This window comes from Alosa sapidissima, chromosome 7 (genome assembly GCF_018492685.1).
Source record: "Alosa sapidissima isolate fAloSap1 chromosome 7, fAloSap1.pri, whole genome shotgun sequence".
Lineage (NCBI taxonomy): Eukaryota > Metazoa > Chordata > Actinopteri > Clupeiformes > Clupeidae > Alosa > Alosa sapidissima.
Genome location: NC_055963.1, coordinates 18,975,759 through 18,997,647, shown reverse-complemented (window position 1 = coordinate 18,997,647; position 21,889 = coordinate 18,975,759). Strand labels below are relative to the sequence as shown.

The 21,889-nt window shown below is 43.1% G+C and overlaps 1 protein-coding gene across 1 annotated transcript in view; it reads left to right on the top strand.

The window, feature by feature from the left end:
• Positions 1 to 1,785: 1,785 nt before the first annotated feature.
• LOC121714018 (solute carrier family 2, facilitated glucose transporter member 1-like) overlaps positions 1,786 to 21,889 on the top strand; it is a 27,428-nt gene continuing 7,324 nt past the window's right edge. The window contains 5 exon segments of the mRNA XM_042099144.1: positions 1,786 to 1,919; positions 18,305 to 18,400; positions 20,319 to 20,479; positions 21,206 to 21,446; positions 21,834 to 21,889. The exon segment at positions 21,834 to 21,889 is cut by the window's right edge and continues 107 nt beyond it. Coding sequence (XP_041955078.1) covers positions 1,821 to 1,919; positions 18,305 to 18,400; positions 20,319 to 20,479; positions 21,206 to 21,446; positions 21,834 to 21,889 — 653 coding nt within the window. The 5' untranslated portion in view covers positions 1,786 to 1,820.

The window sequence follows — 21,889 nt, the reverse complement described above, 5'->3', positions numbered from 1 at the left end:
AAAAAGTTATTTTTGAGAATTGTTAGGTTGCTGTTTCAACTTATCAAATATATCAAACCAAGAGCATCATATTTTTTGGCAGACCTTCAGAGAGAAGGCATCGCTCTACATGAGCACTGTTAAATGGGTAATTTTGGCTTTCCATGTTCGTAAAAGATATTCTAGTCATTCCCAGCGCATCAACTGACAAAAGACATTTAGTAAGATCCTGGAAAACAGACACACTCTTCCCAGATGCACACAGTGCCACATGCCAAATGGGGACAAATGTCAGATCCTGTCAGGCAGGGAAATCTGTGCTACACATGTAGCATATGGTGCAGAAAAAGGAGGGAAAGAGACAAATAGAGAGAGAGGAAGAGAGAGAGAGAAAGATTGTGAGAGAGAGTGAGGGAGAGAGGGAGAAAGAGAGAGAGAGAGAAAAGAGCAGCACAGAGAATGGGAGGGCTCTGCCCCCTGCGCTCATCTCTCTTCACCTCTCATCTCATTTACGGGCCCTTTCCATTTACTGACGTCTCATTTGAGTGTGTGGGATGAAAGGCGCTGGCTTGGGGCCCGGAACGTCCATCACTCTTTATGAGCCGCCCTGTCAGGGCCGGAGAAAAGCCTCTTCCCCGACACTGTTTCTGATCAGCTGTAAACGCTTGGGTGTCACTGTAATTGCCCCCTGTGTATACGAGAGCCCCTGCCCTACCCCGGCCAGGTCTACAGCGCGGGGCAGTAAATCACTCACACCTCACACAATGGGGGGCCAGGGCCACACTGTTGCCCCCCCCCCCCCACCCTCCCAACACACACACACACACACACACAGAGACCATTCATGGGCATGAGCAGGGCAGGGTGTTTGGAGCTGCAGTCTAATCAGTGACTGCAACTTGAGATACTTTCATGTGTAGCAATGCAAACACTGCTATAATTTCGTCCATCACATTTAATAGGAAGATATATTGCATTACAGTTATAGTTGTCTTCATATTTGGTACTTAGTTCAGAATAAGCTAATGTTATGATGTCATTTGCCAAGGGGTGCCCAGGTTAATGTATGTGCGTCTGACAACTGTGCAGGGTTCTGTCTTCAGTATAGCCTATCATATAGTGCAGCCATTCCAAATGATTGAGGGACAACATGGTCAACCTTTTCTGCTGTATCAAGATTTTCATATTTCATATTTTATGAAATGTCCTTTCCCCTTTCCCACAGGGAGTCTATGTAAAATAAATCCTTATTTTGTGCAAGAAATATCTGCGTCTAAATCAGAGAAACGTGGCTGCCACCTGCTGGTTAAACAGAAAACATCAGTTTAAAAAATGTGACCTCAAACTGAAGACTTCATGACATTGGACCAATGAAAATATGTTAATGCGCAACTGTAGTGCGGAAATACACTTCATGTGGGCTTCTTACACTTGTTTTGGGGTTTTGTTTAGTTACTGTTTCCACAAATCGCCAGTTTCCCAGATGTTACCAGTTTGTGTTGACAGGTCCTGCATCATTGGCTTTAGCCAGGTGATGAGAGGTAACAAGAGGCAGGTGTGGAGCTGCTCTGGGCGAATGGGATGAGGACAGGAGGCAGGTAGCACAGGGGAGGGAGGGAGGCAGAGCCGCTGATAGACAAAGTAGGTGCGGAGGTACGGCCCTTTGTATGAGTCTGTGTGTGTGTGTGTGTGTGTGTGTGTAGGGGGAGGGGGGTTGCCTCAGGCTCCAAATAATCTGAATCAGGCAGCTGTCCTCTCTCTCGCACACACTGTGTCCCTGAGTCCTGCTACAACACAGCAGCACCACTAGCACTAGCAGCAGTAGCAGCAGCAGCAGGAACATGAGCAGTACAGATACGGCACCCCCAGGGAACTCCCCTCCCAAACAGGACGCCCCCTCGGAGACCACCAGCCTGGTGAGGGCACCGACGGGAGGAAAGGTAAGTGTGGGGGGGGGGGGGGGGGGGGGGGGGCAGGAGTCTTTCTCCTTCACCTCTGTTTCACCCTGCCTGCACTCTCATCTCTGGATGACTCAGGAGGAACTGCATAGGAGGCTTTGGAAGAGGAAATGACCTACAGAATCTCTAGCCCTTATGATGGCTGTGGTACTGATGTATAGACAAATCCAAAGCATGTATATCATTTTATGCATTTAATGTATAGGGAAGAGTAGGAAGAGAGTCAGAGAGAGAGGGGGGGGGCATAGATGGAGAAAGAGAGAAACTAGAGGGGGAAGGACAATGATATAGCACTTTTGGGCTTTTGGAACAGTTATCTGATACAAGTTTTACCACTCTTTCACTCTTTCACAGACACAAAGTAACTGAAAGAGTTGCTAGTTCAGTCCTACAAGTTAAAAAGTTTGCATTGTGTTATTCATTCAAAACACAAACCCATTATCCTTCCCATCTGGAGGTACTGAGGTACCATCAGAGTTGATGCTGTGCACGTTATCTAGTTGATGCTGGGCTCTAGATCTAATCTGATTACTGTATAGCTCTGCACGTAGGCTACATGTAGCTGATGACTAAAATTGTGCTTAATATGTGCTCTATAATCCAGACATTTGGTGGCCATATCTCTATATCTGGACTTTGTCTCCACTCTTACAACTTACAGTAATAGGCTACAGGGCTACTTCATAAATGAGAGCATGACAATGGTTATAGTCACTCTATCCTGCCAATGCAAGTGACCCTCTGTGGATATTTGTCTAATGATCATCAAATCCCTTCCCCATTATACTTTTCATCTAAAGTTAACTCACCAGTTTGGGAAAGATTCTCATTTCATGATGAAATGCTATGGCCATGTCACATGCACTGTGACCTTAGGGAACAACAATTAGAGGTGTTGTTGAATATTGCGTGCTGGTTTGAAACTGCAGTAATTGGAGACCATTTGCTGTATAATGTTGTAAAAATGAGATGAAGGAGAGTTTTGTATTTTGTTTATCAGTAAACAACAAGGTAGCCCAGGTCAGTACAAGGAGAAATCAAATGTTGTCTCAGCATAAACAGTATCTATGTGCAGTGGGTTGAAATGCCCCATCCTGCTGATAAATGGCCTCTGGCTGGAATGAAAACCGGTTGCCTTGCATTTTGTAGTAGTTCATATCAAGCCTTACAGTTGCTGAAAATGGTTCAGCACTAATGTAACAGTCTAAATTTCAATGAGAACTTAATTCAAACTCACTTTCGTCATGTTATCACCAGTAGTTTGATTTTTATAAAACTGTTATTTTTCGAACTGTGTCGCTTTGCTGTTTTTGCATGCACAAGCGGTAGTACAGGAGCTGATGACCCAGAGAAGCCAGTTCCTGTTGGCTGTTAAGTGGTTGTACTTGTGCTAATTCACAGGAGGCTAGCTGAGCACTTTCACATGGAAACAATAATCCCTCTTGTGGTTCACTTTCCACTCTGGGGTTGGCTTAGGACCCCCTGGGCTCGCTAGTTTAGATTTACAGAACCTGATCACAGTACTGTATGCACATGCTAATGATGTGGTGAACATTTATGAGTTTAAGGTGTGATGACATTGCAATACTTGGGAAAAGAGAATGAGCTATGGGTTAACTCATGGATAGGATATCTGACTTGTTTCTTCTGTTCTGTAGCCCTTGAGTGTGTGTGTGTGTGTGTGTGTGCGTGTGTGTGTGTGCGTGCGTGCGTGCGCGTGTGCGCGCGCGCATGTGTGCTGCATTAGTACTCAGCAGGGGTGTAGTGGTAAAAAAGAGGTAAATTAAATAAATTCCGTCCACAACGGTCACCGGTAAGATGGACCACGGTATACCAGTGTGTATCCTGACCACATTGCTATAGGCTACCATTTGATGGTACCAAGGGCATCACTGGGTGTTCCCTCATTGGCAACACAATCACTATTCAATTCCTATCTAAGTTCATTGTTAACTCCAGAAGGAATAATTATGTTTGAAGTCTATAAAGTTATAACTTAATAAAAGTTATATTAAATCACAATAAAGAAAGTATGTCAGAATGGCCTAATCACCATAAAAAGTAAGAAATATGAAATCTTACAGACAGACTATGTACAGTATAATGAAATAATATTATACTGTATAACAATTTATTTAGCATGCAGTAAGTGTATAGGAGTTCAGTCTGAATGCTACAGCCTACCTAGCCTTGACTGTATGTCAGTACACGTCTCTGTGCATTTCGAAAAGGGCAAAGGGGAGGGGGGACTTGTTTTTTTCATTAATTGTCTCTAGTCAGCACACCAAATACAGAAGGCCTATTGATAGAAATTGTGATAATAAAATAGGTAGATTTTGATAGTTTGCTCTTTTCATGTAGCCTTGGCAACTAGCCATTTAGTATAGACCTGAATAATATGCACATGAAAACTCACCTCAACATGTCTTGCATTAATGGGCAATGCTTAAGTCGGTCAGTGCGGCTTGCAAGACTTATCATTATGTTCTACTCTTATGAGACAAGGGTACACTTTCGTGTAGTCTGATGTGAAATGGGTCTTAAGTGTTCCTTTTTGGGGGCACTCTGCCTCTGCCATGACGCTCCTGTCCCTGATACACTGAATTTACATCGGGGGGAAATAGAAAAAATAGATAAAAGCCCGCCTACATTAAAAACTGATTGGTTGATTTGGCAAAACAGGCCAACCAAGATGCTCTCTGTCTCTGTCTTATATGCTTCATGAACAGGCACACACGCACCACCTCTCTCTCCCTCTCCGTCATGATGCGCGTGGTGCACACGCGATTCGAAGTTTCGGTCTCGCGTGCGCGCTCTTGCTCGCTCGCTCTAGATTCCGGGAAATTTTATCTAATTTGCGGGCATCAGGGAGCTTCTGTCAGTATGCGGTAGACTCCCGGAACTTCCGGGAGACTTGGGATGATAGTGTCATCTAAAGTACCAGGAACATGAATACCTGTCTTGTGTAACCTCAGTTGCCTTACATTCAACAGCTGCAGAATCTGTAGTATGCAGTGTATTAGTGCAACATCTACTGAAACAGATTACTTGTATTGAAAGGTAGAGATGTCTCTCAGGAACTGTGATGTTAACCCTGATGATAACACCCCCCCCCTCCCCCAACCGAAGTTAACAAACCAACCTTAAATGTATCAGCTGTTTCCAAGCAAGAAGTTTGCTAACTGACTCATTATAGGTTGGAGGGAGATTACGGTGTGATTAGTCCATGTTTTCACAGGGTTGCGTCGTAGAGTCAAAGGTCAGCTCTCTGGCCCTGGGAAAGTCACAAATATGCGACAGTCTCGGCGGGGTCCAGCATGGTTGGATACTTTGGGTCTGCCTATAATGCTGACAGCTCAGGCCCTCGGATGTTATTGAACTGGCTTATAGATTTACCTATACAAACCTGAGGGAGGCACGCTCTTAGGAAAGAGCTAGTCACCCATGTTCACTTCAAGTTGTCAGTTCTGCCACAATGACCAGTCAGTGGACCGTGCTTTTTGTTGTCTGTTTCCAGTGTTGCTTATAGTTTCACTTATCTATAGTGGCAGAGTGGTTGGCTGTTGGGGGATAAATGGAAAAAGCCTGGGCCATGTGGTAATACTTGATGTAATACTCAATGTCATCCACTAGAGGGCGTTAGCATTCTGTCTCACCTGTGGACCTCTCTCAACACAGCATTTGCAGTCTGAGGAAGCCTTGCTTATGTTTGCCACAAAAATGGATTGTATTTTGGGCATTTGTCTGGAAACAGAGACTGGACAACCCATTTGAAGCACTGCAGATGAGCTTAATTAAGTGTCCTGCTTGTGGCAGTAATACAGCAGGCCTATCTAATGGCCCAGCACTCTTCAACACTGGCCTCTAGGTTCCTCTTCTGAATTTCCTGGACCTTTTAATCCTGATGGTCCCCATATTGCACTAGCTGTTTTTTTCGCTCAGCTCTTTCCCGAGACCAAAGCCAGATGAGAGAGTCTTGCTCCCTACCTGGGAACAATGGTGGGTCTGGGAGGAGCTTCTCCCTAGAGTAGCGATGCTTCCTTGGACTGGTTTGACTTGGCAGAAAATCTATTTATTTGCCATTTACCAAGGAAAGACCATCAAAGAATGGAAATGTTTTCTCCCAAGTAGCTTTTTGTCATGAGTCCAGGCAAGTGACAACTAAAGCACACATATAGGCCAAATGCTGGATTAAATGTAGGTCACGTTTTCCAATCGCAATAATCCATTGGGGTAAAATGTAACTGCTTAAAATAGGACTACGACTAGGACTACTGAACAGAAAAAGAAAGACGTGGCCATATATTATTGATAGAGAGTTTGTGTGGCTGCTGTTGGAATCCCAATGATGCCAATAGAGCAATACTATCAGACAAAGGTCAGAGCAGTTATTTTATGTGGTTGTTTGTGCACTGGAAAAATTCTCAGATAACATTAGGTGACACTGTCTGATAAATGTGTCTTGGCTGATCAGATCACGAATGGTCAGTTCTAAATACAATTGTAAATGGCCACCCAGATGCATCCTGATCCGATCATTCAGACCACATGCCGAGATGGTCTGGGATGCATTTGACCGCATATATTTTGTACTGTACAAGCTAATGCATTCTGATGCGTCCAAAATAATGGGAGTTCTAATGAATGTGACTTAGATAGCAACTGAATCTTAACAAAAGTGGTCAGCAACGTCTCTGGTCTCCTTGGAGACATATGTAAACAGTGATGTCTCTGACCAGCCGTCAACTGACCCAAAACACATTCTAAAAGCAAATGTTAACCGGCCCATAGACGTCTAACTGCTGGACATGAATGACTTTATTATAAAAGGTGGAACAGCCAAAAGTGTTGACATGATTTTTTCTCTGGTTCCATCTTTGAAGTGGATATTCTAAAGGGTGTCAGCTGGGATAGACACTGGGACATATTATATGACTGGGCCAGCATAAAATTTTTTTATTAGCTTCAGGATTGAAGTAGTGGAATTGGTTTAGGAGACTGGACATTAAATATTGAAATCAGGGGAGTGGACTTAATAAGGCAGTAGGGGTGAATGAACTACGGAGTAGATATAGAGCAAAAGCTGAATGCCACGGAGATAATGACTATCCACCTACAGAGCATGTATCAGATAGTGTTTTTTCTAATACTTTATTGTTTTTATGATTTCAGTACACTTAAGTACAGTTATGCATAATATTGGTAGCATGCAAAGACATAAATGCTGAGCATTGCTACATTATCCCAAGTGCTTTCTGGGAGAATGTTATGGTTGGTTTTCACCAGTCACAGCACAAGACTATCTGGCCAAATGCTTAAAAAGCTGATTCTCATCATTAGCAGATGGCAAAAGCTGCTGAAAGTACCACTAATTATAGAGAGCGGAAAGTGTGCATCAGATGGTGTACCATACAGGGTACCGATCCTCTGGACACAGGCTGACCAGGTCCTCACTCTCATGTGCACATGCATTCTGACCATTATAGACCCTTTCAATCTGTTACTAGAGAATTTCCGGACCTTAGCATAATGCTCTACAAAACGTCGACATTAAAACTTTTTTTTTTTTTTTAACTTTTTTGTTTGTTATCATCAGCTCAGCATTGTTTTCTGTCCCACCGGAAACGCACGATTATTTCTACTGTTGAAAGGGTCTATAGTGTGGCCATGCGAACGCTGACCGGCACAGACTGTCATGCCACTATTATGTCACTGGGGCGGCCGGTGATGATCGCTGCGGGGACACGCACACAAAGGGGCTGCGGTGTTCTGCGTCCAAAACCTCCCACCGCCTCCTGCACCACTGCGTCTATTGTTCCAGCCCTCTCATGCATCGAGTGGTAATGGGCCTCTTTATTGACCATGTTTGTGTTCTACACTTTCTCTATCTTCGCTCTCCCGATCTCTCGCTTCTCTTCTTCAAAGGGGCAGAAGCTCTAATTGGTGCGGGGGAATCGGGCAGTGCAGGGAGGGACCCTTGGCCTGGCCGTCGGAAGGGCGACCTCCTTCCAAGTTTCTGCCCGATGCCCCGGAACAAGGGATGTGCTGATGTCAGCCTCTTTGTTGGTGTTAAAGTCTCTATCAGACCACAAGAACGTCTCTATCGGACCACAAGAACGTCTCTTTTCATGGCGGTCCATGAGCCTAATTGACAATGAAGTAAGGGCCCTGATGGACTGATGACCAGGCCCTGTGGTGACAGAGAGAGAGAGAGTTCAGTGAGCGATTGAAAGAATAAAAGAGAGAGAGAGAGAGAGAGAGAGAGAGAGAGAGAGAGAAGTGGTGTGTGGGTGTGTTCTTGCTACATGCTGGCGTTCTACACAGCTCTTTCCGGTGGCCAAGCGAGTTCTCTGAACTGTGTGACCCAACGCAGGTCGAGAAGAGATTGCACCGAGACTGCATTAGACGGCTTTGAAATCCTCTCTATCTCAGACAGGAGTATCCCCTGTTGACAAATGATAAACAAATACATTCTATTCTCTACTCTTCAATTGAAATACCCACAATATCCCGTTTGCATTTGATCATATAGCAAGTGCATGCTGAAAACCACCAGTGCACACTGAAGAACATTCAAAAGTAAAAAAAGTCCATTTGAGGTGCTGGTCTATTCCTTACTTCCTCCATGTTGTCACAGCACACACTATGACATGTTCAGTTCCTTCTAGGCTTTCCGTCAGATTAGGTGCAAAAGCTAAAGAAAGCTTTAGTATGGAATAGGAAGAGAAAAGTACACCATTCATCCAATCAGAACAAAGACTGAGATAGTTCATCCAGTCAGGGGCGTCGGACTGAGGGTAAAACCAGTACTGATTACTAGGGGGAGGGAGGGCCCTTGAAAAGTCTGGGATATATTTTATTATATTTATTATGGGGGCTCATCAGGACTGCCATAGGGCCCAGGATCTTGTGCTACGCCCCTGCATACAGTACTGGGCATCTATGCTTCACAATCTGTAGTAGTTTCTCTTCCAAAGATCTAGACCCCGACATTTGAGTTAACCACCGAATATTATATGAGGAAGCCAAATTACACTGGCCCTCCACAGCAGATGGATCTTAGATTGCACCATGCAATACTGTATGTGTCATGAGGATTGAAGATGAAACCTGTGTCTGTCCTGCCCGAGTCCTGAGGAGGGGGAGTAAGAGAAAGAGAGGGGGAGAGAGACAAAGAAAAAGAGAGAGAGAGAGAGAGAGAGAGAGAGAACGGAAAAGTGAACAGGAGGCCAATAGCTAGGGAGGAAGAGTGAGATGAAAGAGGATTTGTGCTCTTCTTGTGTGAAGGTGAGTCATGTGGGCGTGTGTGTGTGTGGGAGGGTAGGGGAGGGGGGGTGGTAGGGCTCTGGAAGCTGCCTACGTTCAGTTAGACACTGCTGCACAGCTCACGTGATCCTCAGGATTACCCTCTTCCCTGTCCTTGTCTGTACTCAAGAGAGGGAAGGAGAGGAGAGAGAGAGAGAGAGAGAGGGGGGGGGGGGGGAAGGAGAGGAGAGTCCTGTCAGGCATCAGTCACAGGCAGTATATCACGATTTGCATTACAGTCAAATCACATGACAGCAGACATGTGTTAAGATATTGCTGAAGTGACTGCTAAAGAGAGATGTGACGAGGACACATCAAGGCTGACATACTTTGATATATGAAACATGATCCAGTTGTGTTATAGGAATTGAGTTGGGCTCTCTGGCGTCTTCTGCCAGAGTGGCAGATGTTATTCTCTAGCTTTTAGACACGGGAAATACTGTAAGAAATAATGTGTGTGCCTAGCCCATGTTACTGTGGTTGCTGCTGTTATGTTTGTTGATATAGCTGTTCTGCATTATATTGGCTTTGCCACTGCCCTACTGCATTCTACTATATCTGAATAATGAAAGTGTTCATGAATTAAGCAATCGTCATCTGAACGAAGAACGTGTGTTGGCACAGTAGCCCCAGCAACAGCATCTGTGCTCTTTGCTGAGGGCCCATTTATAAATAGCAGGTCCTCTCAGACAGATACAGTACGTGGACGCTGTACTGTAGGCAGCGAATGGCTCAGATTAAGAGGATATCTCACCTGTGCCGTCATGTGGGGAAACAGTGGATAGGGTAGGCTGTGTATGTTTCTTCAAGGATAGTTTGTGTAACAGCAAAATTACCTCATCCTTAGCACATTGTTGAAACACATAAAGGTATGTGCAAAACAAATATTTGGACACTAGAGCTTGATTAAAAGGAAAGCATAATCATAGAAAAGTTAATGTTCACAATGATACAACGATAAATTATTTTCTTTTCAGTGGCATTCAACTGAATGAGAGATTTATAATAATTTTCACAACACACAAAAGTATTTCACTCATATTATGTACCTTTTTAAAAATATATAATTTTTGTATCTCTTGGCGTAAAGGAAAGTTGCTGTGATCAATCATTTTGTCCAAAGGACCTTTCGACTGAGGTCACTGAAGAATTGCTTTGTCACTACCTGTCGACCTCAGCACGATCATGTTTCCAGTTATGTCCTATAAAATTCCTTCTGTGAGACTGAGAGTGCAACTGGAGCACCACCCCAATGCCGAGTGCCCTACATTTTTCCTACCCTCTCCAACAAAATATTCTGGGATTTAATGAGAAAACAGTCCTTGGAGTGCAACAACATTGCTGGGCATGAACGTAAATAAGTACCTATTCCTTTACCAAGTTATTTCTTAGAACTCATCAGTATAAGATGGAGTTATTCTTCACCAAGACGTTGTCAGGCCATTATAGGCAGGGCATACACAGGATTGATGTTGTGTAAGCCAATTTGGAATGGTCAGAGGTGGACGAACTATTCCTTTATTTAAGTGAAAGTATAGATACACCTTGTCAAATATTACTCTGTGCGCAAGCTTACTTTAAGTCGGCAAACCAGTTTCCTGTTTGTTGACATGGCTGTCAACAAGCACCTGAAGATAAGTGCTTTAGTTGTACCAATATGTAAGAAACAATGTACAAAAGTCTTAATGTCCATGGGCAGCTCTAAGGCTTCAAGTCGATTTTAGCTTCCACCGTTTCATGTTCACAAGTAGGTTGGCGTTCTTTAAAAACGCCAACCTACTTGTGTGGCTGCACAAAATAAAAAGGGAAAGATTTTTGGTGAGCACACGTTTTGGTACAACTGAATTACTTCTTTTCAGGTGCTTGTTAACAGCAACGTCAACGAACAGGAAACTGATTTACCGACTTCAAGTAAACTAGTGCACAGAGCCTGTACAAGTGACAGTTGCTAAATCAGATTTTTACTTAAGTTGAAGTAAAGTACAGATACTCAAAAATCATACTTAAGTACAGTAAAATAAATGTACTTAGTTACTGTCCACCCCTGGGAATGATCTTAGGTTAACTTTGTTGTATTGACCAAATATTGACCATTTGTCAACATTTTTTAAGGACGACCACACAGATCAGGGTCATCTGTAACAGCCTGCTTAGGTCATGACAGACAATCTCTTAGGCCAATTATCATAACGCCATGACCTTGCATCAGGCATGCCACTGCTATCTATATCTCATACACACAATGCCAGGATAGCTGTTTCTTGCCCTATCTCAACTAACCTCAACTGAAATGCTTTGAATAGGAGGCTTGGTTCACGTTTGTTTACTGCATCTTTAATGTCAGTGATGTTTTGAAATAGCTTTATACCAGTGACTTGTATCTCAGACTGCTGACCTTACCACCCTGCAGTGGCCATTATCACCTCTGCTGAGGAGGAAACAAGTGTACATCGCCACCTCAGCAGTTATGCTCTTGTGCCTATCATTCTTGTTTACTGGGAGCCATTTATAATAAATCCACATCTGGTGTGTATGTGTGTGTGTGTGTGTCACCCTGAAGTGTGGGGTGGAAAAATAGTATCTCCCTTACAGGAAGAGTGAAGTCTCAAAAATAGTAGATCAATCAAGAGCAACTGTACTGGAGAAATGAAGTGTCATTTAAGTTAAAAGTCCAAGGTAGGGTGGTTGCATATTCCATCAAATTGTATGTTAACACCACCCGATCTAAAATAACAAAGAAAGCAGACATCAGAGACGTGAACTTCGTTTCATATTGCAACATTTTACCAGATATGTCAATTCCAACTTTTAGCAGTGCTTACATCACTCAATGTCAAGTTAGATTCACCCTCAAATATCCCTCACCCGCACAAAATATGGCATAGCTTAACACACACACACACACACACACACACAGAGAGTTCAGTTTTGAAGGGAGCATGATTACCTTCCCAAAAATCTATAAGAATCAGTTTTCTTCGTTTTCCTATTTTCCATAAATCTAGCCACCAGGTTGTTCCTCAAACTCCTGTTGACGGATCTATGAACACATTTTTTTTAGAACCTCTGAACAATGTGAACCCCACCAAGCATCCTCCCAGGCTTTGTCTCGCCATTTGTCTGTTTTTGTTGGTGGTGGCCATTTCAAAGAGCGTCGATTTTTATCTGAAAGGGCCCAGCTCGGCTGCAATCGCACCTATTTTCTTTTCTCTCATGTCAGGCCTTGCCACGCACAAGGCTTTTTCCTGCACCTTACCAAAGTTTATTTTACATTCACTTCACCGGACTCTTCCCTGCTGCCCAAAACAAAAAGCGACAAACAAAGTGGCAACAGAATCAAAACCCCCAGATACCATTTTGGAACACCTCCTCACATAGGCTATGTAATAAATTAGTTTTTTAATAAAGAAGGAGTACAAATGCATTGTTCCTCCTTTGATACCTATACATTCTGATATTCATGCCATCCTTGTATCACTCTTACTCCTGCAGCATTTATTATTGTCTGACTTAAAGGAAACTAGATTCAAACTGTACAACGGTGAAAAGGCGAGAAGGCTACAATAATGACACTATCTTAGAGACACAGCATAGTTGGAAATAGCATCCATTATGACACTTCTTCATTATCTTATGATTAAGACAGACATGCGGTAAATACATGCACTCTGCTGATTTTTACATCTTTGCATTGTTTGGTCATGTGCTGATGGCTGAAGTATTTCTCAAGGGTTTTCCTCAGTCTCACAAGTTTTTACTTCACAACCTCACAGGCTTTGATGCTATAGCCTTAGTTAAAGTAAACTGAACGTTATGTAGGCTGTGTTACTGAGTGTGTGCTGCTAGTCTACTTGTGTGTATTCATCTGTGATAAATAAAATTGTCTATTTGACACATCACCAACAATGTTTTTTTATTCTATTCTATTCTGTTCTATTCTATTCTATTCTATTTCGATTCCAATTCCAATCTGTTATATTAATAATGATGCTACTTTCATGGTAATCAAAGTTGTGAAGATGTAATATTCTAATGTACAGGTCTAATGATTAAGTGCAAGAGCACATGATTTTTTACTATGTCGTTGACGCGCGCATTACCCGGGCGTTGGTGGCATTAACAACCAATCGCAGCGCATGTGCTTACGCGCCCGCCTGCACATCCCTGCAAGTAGCACAGCCAGCCAACCAATCGCATCACAGTCCTCGCAGATTAATATATTTACAGGTTTAGCTGCACAGGGAGTATGTACGTGGAGTAGGCTAAATGAGAAGAAGGACCTGTCCCGTAGCCTTGATGGCGAAGACCATAAGATAGAGTAACTTTTTTTTTTAATGACAATGAAACGTTGATTTATTGATATCAAATACTTCCTATCCCTGAAGTTTGAACATATAGCCTATGGCAAGGTGCTGTAACCAGTTTGGTGGATTTGTTTAAAAGAAAGCCGCTTTTGTCTTTGTTGTGCTACTGGTAAACAAGAAGAATATCTCCGCGCTTCACTGTACTTCCCGAACTTTTTTTTCCCCGCTACCATGAATTCTGACAAGGTAAGGGTTAACTCACTAGTATGAAGGAAATATTTAGGTTTCTGACGTCTCTGTGCGTTGCCGGCAGACCATGTGGGTCGTTATGGCGAAGTGTCGTCGCCCCGTTCACTCATTAATAATTCTGTAGTGCCACAAGGGTTTTGCTGGAGAGTTAAAAATATTGCTACTGTATGGCTAACATTATCTGTAAAACAAATGTGAAGTCGTAGCCTGCTTTAGCCTAACACTTAACCTTTATCAGAACCATGGGGTCTGTCTCTCAGACTCTCAACACAATTTACGTTACTTTGTTATACTTTTTTTAAATACTTTTTAACTAATACGAGACTTTGATAGTCATTTGGTTACGTTTTGAAAGAGTGTCTTACGAGGAGGCTACTTTAAATTATAAGGAACTTGTTTTTGTATTGGCGACATGTGGTCTCAGGCAGTGTAGGTAAAACGTGGAAATGATGAGAAGTGTTTTTCGGTTTCTGTCGGAAATGGTAGCCCTATCAGATAGTTTCAGTTTGTTGCCATCTTTTCAGTGTAGTTTCTCAAGTAGTCTAGCCTAGTGATATACTGACGTGTCAACAACACAACAATTATAGATCTGTTCTTTCAAAGCCCAAACCCTTTATTTACTTTTTAACTCGAATCCACAAGTCCTGGCACGATAAGTCATCAGATAGATTGACAGCTGTCTGATCACGAGCAAATCATCGGGGTTCCTAAGATTTTCATTTATGTAGGCGTACTAGGCCTACTCTACATGTATACATGCAACATTTTTAGATTTCAGCCATTCTATGTAGCCTATATAAACAGATAAACACAAGTTGTTTTCATGATGGTTAGGCTAAATTACTCACGGGAAGGACAACAGATCAGTCTCACCAAACCTGAATGATCACACTGTCAAGGCATGCTATTAATACTCACTCACAGTCTTACTCACATAAAAAAAAAATATCCACAAGCCTAAAACTACTAAAAGTACGAGTTCTAAAAACAAAAACTGTATTTTTGCACCTAATCCAGACATTCTTTTGGTGACCCATGTTCCCAGGAAGGTGACATTCCACTGATTTAAAAAAAGTAAAAGGTGTGGAGTTGGTCTGAAGTTGTCAATGTGGAGAGTGAACACATCTGTCCCTGTCTAAGATGCTCGGTTATGTATACCCATTGATATGTCTCAGCTGTAGTTTCACCTATAAAGCTGCCTTTATGAATTCTTGTTTACATTTCAGGACTTGCAAACTGAGCTCTTTGAGGACTTGCAAACTGAGCTTTTGGTTTATTTTTCCCCCTTTGCTTAAACTTTGCTTTGCTATAACCTTTGTTTTACAATATTCAGCAACAGTCCATGAATGTTATACAGAAAGACAACAAAATATAGACTAAAACAAACAAAAATATTCATAACAGCATGTATTTATTACAGGTTAATGTATACCATATGGTTATGATATAACAAGCATACAAAGCAATGGCTCACTGATATTGATTGTGGCAAAAGATAAGAGGGATAATTTCAATTTTCAATTTCAATTTAATTTCACTTATAGAGCGCCAAAACATGACCCATGTCTCATGGCGCTTACGAGTGTTAAAACATTCAGAGAGAGCCCATGAGTAACAGGGGCGATGAAAAACTCCCTAGAATTGGAGATACATATAGGAAGAAACTTCGAGCAGATCCACGACCCAAGGGCCTGACCCATCTGCCTAGGGTAGTTACAGGGCAGTAAGGTCTAAGTAGCTGTCCCTTAGCCAAGGGATGTGATTTGGTTTCTGTGGCCTTAGAGTTTTGTGTCTTGCTGTGCCCGTAGTGAGGCGGTCAGCCATGCACTCCCTGACCTCTGCAGGCCACAGTCATTGCTCCAGAGTACATGCACCTGGACTCACTGGAGCTGTCCTGTGAGAAAATGTTAACAATGAGACCAAATCATAAGTATGACTCATGGAATCATGGATCATTCATCTCAGCCGGGGTTCACATGACCTATAGAGCTGTGTGTGTGTGTGTGTGTGTGTGTGTGTGTTTCTTGGTTTACAGTAGAGCTTAACGTAAACCGATTGTGATTTGATTTGTGATATATCAAGGGCCACACCTGATTAGTTTGCATGTGTAATGCAGTACCTCTGATTGATGAGCATGTCACATAAAGATGACATTAATTAAACAAATACATATGTGACACTAGTCGCTAGTTGCACAATTAATTGCAACATTTGTGATTTGCTATTTGCATTAGTTGAAATTGCGATTTCACTTCACTTTCGATTAGTCTTTCAGCCTGATTTTACAATATGTGTACAATGTATGTATATGTGCATTGCATGTGCATGTGTCTCTATATGTGTGTGTGTGTGTGTGTGTGTGTGTGTATGTGTGTGTTGGAGTATAGGCCTGAAAAGTATCATCAAGCAGGTTGGAACAAGATTAAAGCACTATTAAAAGGCCAATGATGTAACAGATGTAATGGCTTTAGAGATAAGATGATGTCTCGTGGATGTCTCGTGTTTACATTTATCTTTCAGATTGATTGCTGAGTTCATTCCATTTGGTGTTGACAAATTACAGGAGTTAGTGATTTGCTTGGACTGCTGTTGATGTTAATCGTTGATGTCATTTATTGTTTTTAAAGAGGTTATGTTCAAACGTACAAACCAATAGGGTCTAGGAAGGCTGTGTCATATCGTACTGTTGAAGTAAAGTCAGTCATTTGTATCCCATCACAGTGTCTGACATTACCAGCCACCAACACTTTCCAAGTTACTACTATCCCATGGCATCCCCTTTCCACATTGCACATCAAAACATAGTCATTGAGAAGTCATTGAGAAACACTGTTATGTAAAGGCTTAGTGTTTGCAGGCGAGTGGATTGGAGTGGGAATAACTAATGGCATCTTAGCCTTAAAGTCAGTGTACAGTACGTGTACAGGTACAGATGCTCCCTTTTACCTTTAACAAGATTACGCTCGCTGCACTCCAGGGTTCCTATGCTCTCTCTTAATGGCAGTGCTTCAGCTGGCTTTGTCTTTTTCATGAGAGAGAGAGTGTCGGAGAGAAAGAGAGAGGGAGAGAAAGAGAGAGAGATAGATAGAAAGGGGGTGAAAGAGGGAGAGAGGGAGAGAGAGAGAGAGAGGCATGTTGGCCCATGTGTTGCAGTTGAGAGCATGCGTTCCTGCACAAGCGTTGGGTGATCACGAGGTGGAGCTGTGTGTACGTGTTCAAATTCAGATGCACCATTGTCCCTTAACAAGATTTACTGCTGTTGCTAAGTTGACCACTGGTTTCCTCTGGGCCTTAATGCAATTTGTATTAATCTATATCATCTGGTCGATTAAACCTGTCCATATGTTGTCATTATTGGGTTGCCGGTTCGAGCCCCGATCAGTGGGCCGCGGCTGAAGTGCCCTTGAGCAAGGCACCTAACCCCTCACTGCTCCCCGAGCGCCGCCGTTGAAGCAGGCAGCTCACTGCACCGGGATTAGTGTGTGCTTCACCTCACTGTGTGTTCACTGTGTGCAGTGTGTTTCACTAATTCACCGATTGGGTTAAATGCAGAGACCAAATTTCCCTCACGGGATCAAAAAAGTATATATACTTATATACTATACTATACTTGTTTTTGTTTTTCTTTGCGCAAAGTAGCTTACTTGTAGCTCTTGAAGAGAAAGGCATTCTTACCTTGTTGCCAGTATGGTCTGGTGTAGTATTACCAAAGCTTTTTCTGCATAACCAGATTTTCTGCTTTCTGCTTTTTCTGCATCAAGACTTTGCATAGAACATAGAACACAGCATTAGATAGATGTAAATCAAGACTTTGCATAGAACATAGAACACAGCATTAGATAGATGTAAATCAAGACTTTGCATAGAACATAGAACACAGCATTAGATAGATGTAAATCAAGACTTTGCATAGAACATAGAACACAGCATTAGATAGATGTAAATCAAGACTTTGCATAGAACATAGAACACAGCATTAGATAGATGTAAATCAAGGTTAGCCATATCAGTGGAATGTTGCAGATTTTGGTATGTGCACACAGTGTGTTATGCACTCGTGCAGTGGTGAAGTCATTGTAATCTATGACTTGATAAGTAAGACAAACAGATGTCACATGCAGTTGCAATCTATGTCAAGATGTAATCCGTAACAAGATATGTAAGAAAAAACAGTCTGTGACATGTTTATTGGCTATAGTCTATACAATAGAGAGTCACACCTGAGGATAAGCCAAAAGGTCCCTAGACAGTGCCTACTGAATTCTAATCATTCAAGGATAAACAATGGATACACTGCATACAGACCAGACACAGGGTACACATGGGTACAAAAATCACAAATGACCATAAGAAGTACACAGTATGTACCTTTACAGAAATGATTCTGATTCACAACACTTTCACTGTGGATGACATCCTACCGATTACTAATCAGCTGGAGTTTGTTGTGGAAGTGCTTTTTCAGTGTGTTTTTATTTATGTTGGTTTTGTTGTTGTTTTGCATTGCAGCAGGTGACGTTCCAGCTGATGCTGGCCGTGGGGACGGCTGTCATTGGCTCCTTGCAGTTTGGTTACAATACTGGAGTCATCAATGCCCCTCAGAAGGTGAGTGAACACACACACACACACACACACACACACACACACACACACTCTGTCTCCCAAACCCTCAAATACGTACACACACAGAGACAGAGACACACTCACTCTCACACACACACACACACACACACACACACACACACACACACACACACACACACACACAAACACACACACATCATACACTCTCAAACACACACACATACAGACACACACACACACACACACACACACACACACACACACACACACACACACACACTCACACACACATCCAGCGGTTAGATGCTGCAACTAGGAAGTGGAGGTGTGTGTGTGTGTGTGTGTGTGTGGAAGGGTCTATATTTATCGTGCAGATGCTGGACTCCATCCAAACAACAGCAGCCTCCTGTCTAGTAGCAGCCCAGTGGCGTAGCCATCAGCTCATGAGCCACTCCGTGACTAAGAATAGAGACGCACGTCTGTCACACACACCACCTACTAGAAGGTCCTGAGCTGCCTGTCCACCACAAAGCGTCCTGTTTTTTTCCGCCCCATAAAAGGCCAGTTAGGAATCCTAGCTGCCAAGCACTCAGCCGACATCACAAGCCCCTGTATTCACTACTCATCATGCACTGCATCACTTTTATAGGGTTTTTAGTCTGATGAAGAGCCAGGACGCAGCACCGTAAATATGATCAGGACGTGCGCTGGTCCCTAATAGAACATAGAACACACACTCTCTGTGATTAGTAGAGTACACTGCAGCTGGACAGCTACTGTAGGACGGTCTGGTGTTTGTTATGCTTTGAGCGTCTGTCTCCTTGACGTGACTCAGCATTTGGAGCCGCATGACTCAGCTGGTTAGAGGTGAAACCCAGCGGCGTGGCGTGGCGTTGTGTGGCGTGGTGCAGTGTGGTGCGGGGTGGCACAGTGCGGCGCAGGGGGAATCAGCGGCCTGGAGGTTGGCCGTTCTGTAAGGGGATAAGGAGAGGAGATGAGAAGGTGCTGTAAGATGAGGCGCCGGCGAGGACAACACAACACAACACAACACAACACAACACAAGCCCAGCCCAACCCAGAGCTCGGCTGCAAATAGGGACATGCAGATTAGGGCTAATGTTGGCTCAAGGTGCTCTAAACAGGGTGCTCTCTTGGCAGTCGCCACCATGTACTGACAAGTGGACTGTGAAAGACTAACTTTTGGAATGAGAGAACTGGGAGAGGTGGCAAGGTCCGGACTTGTCAACAAGGAGAGTGCCAAAGCAGGTCATGTAGCAAAATTATGAGTGAGCACTTTTTTTTGTCCACATTGGATTTTAAGCTCTGTGAATGTCTTGTCCAGTGAGCATAGCTTTCATAAATTAATGCAGTGGGGAAATTAGAACCCTCTAAATGCAATCATAACCACTTGTTTAGTGCATACATTTTAAAGCTTTACATTTTAATGTATAGCTGCATACATGTGTATGATAATGATAACAAGATTAGGTGAAGAGTGAGCATTGGGACCAAGTGTGTCCTGTTGGAAATGGGCTTACTGTCATACGTCAGTGTTTGGGCTTACTGTCATACATCAGTGTTTGTCAACACTGCAGGCAGGCCACATGGATACAGTTGGCTCTTGTGGTGTCAGACGCCCTCTGCTGGATGTTTTTGGCATGGCAGTGTCGTTGATAAAGGGGCTCCTGAAGTCATTTGAGGGATACTGTTGGTTAAAAAAACATAAAAACATTTAACAACAACATGTTAAATAGAGAAAAAAGCTTTAATGCATTTACTTGCAATAGTCAGTGTTTCTTTTAACTTAAAATGATTACATTTACTATGCTTTTTTTGCTTTTTCACAACACCTCACCTTAACTCAGTAAGCCTGTGAAGATTGACAGGCACTGACGGGTCTGACCCATTTCCACCTCTGTCTCTCCACATCTCCTCGTAGATCATTGAGAGTTTCCTCAATGACACGTACATCGGCAGGTACACAGTGGCCATCCCCACAACCACCCTCACCACCCTCTGGTCCGTATCGGTGGCCATCTTCTCCGTCGGCGGCATCGTGGGTTCCTTCTCCGTGGGACTGTTCGTCAACCGCCTGGGCAGGTAGGCAAACAAAGGCTCCACACGATTGCCATGTTATGAAAGACTTTCCAAAATAAGAGCGCTACCTCTGCCAGTGACCTGTGGTTCTCTATTAAGCCTGTGCCTATATCTGTATATATGTGCCCATTATCTGTTTACCTAGCATTGCTTAACACCTATTCTGGCCTATTGTCTAATTTTATCTCTCAAATTTCCTGTTAGAACTGTGGCATATCTAATACCTACAGTAGCATGTCAGCCAAATAATTTCCTTCAGTTTCTAAGCAAAGTTAATAAGTGAATAAGTGAATAGCTCATTCGGTAATAGGTAATAATCATTATGTTTACATACTGTAGTGGCCATACTAATATCTTAATTAAAGCTCATTTGATTCGTTGTGTAATATGTGATGCGATCTGGGAAAACCCTTTACATGGTGCAATTTTACCATCCTAGCAACATCCCAGATTTTGGGAGGATGGTATCCAGGAGTTTGCTAGGGGACAGTGTCCAGAATGTTGCCAGGATGGTATCAGAATCTTCAGAAATTCAGGTATCAGAAATTTCACCAGAGGGTTGAAACGGAGCCAAAATCAAGGATTTTTGAGTGCACCATCACCATGTGAAGGGTTTTCCTAGATCGCATCACTTGTGCTTGTGCACTTAGCACCATGGGACTTTACCAAGTTCAGAGACTATTCACATGAAGAGAGAGTGTTCTAACTCCCCCCGTTTTCTGACCGCAGGAGGAACTCGATGCTCATTGCCAACATCCTGGCCTTCGTCTCTGCTGCCTTCATGGGCTTCTCCAAGCTGGCCGCCTCGTGGGAGATGCTCATCATCGGCCGCTTCATCGTGGGGCTCTACTCTGGCCTCTCCACGGGCTTCGTGCCCATGTACGTGGGCGAGATCGCCCCCACTGACCTCCGGGGGGCGCTGGGCACACTGCATCAGCTCGGCGTTGTCATTGGCATCCTCGTGGCACAGGTGTGTGTGTTAAAGGATTAGTTAGTGTTTCTTTTTTCCTTTTGTATTTATTTCAGTTTTATTTGTTTACTTTTCAATGAGAGACCTCATGGGTAATAACAGACGCACAAATATAAATAATGATGCATGAATGAGCATTCAGTGCACACACATACACACACACACACATACACACACACACACACATACACACACACACACATACACATACACACACACACATACACATACACACACACACGCATGCACAGAAGCATTCACTGCACAAATATACACACAAACAACATCTATTCTCTGCTCTGATCAGAACCCTTACAGTATAAGACCGATGGTGTAGCTCATATCCCCTCTCTCACCACATGTGTGTTGGCGCTGTGCTGAATGCAGATCTTTGGGATTGAGTCCATCCTGGGCAATGCCACGCTATGGCCCTTCCTGCTGAG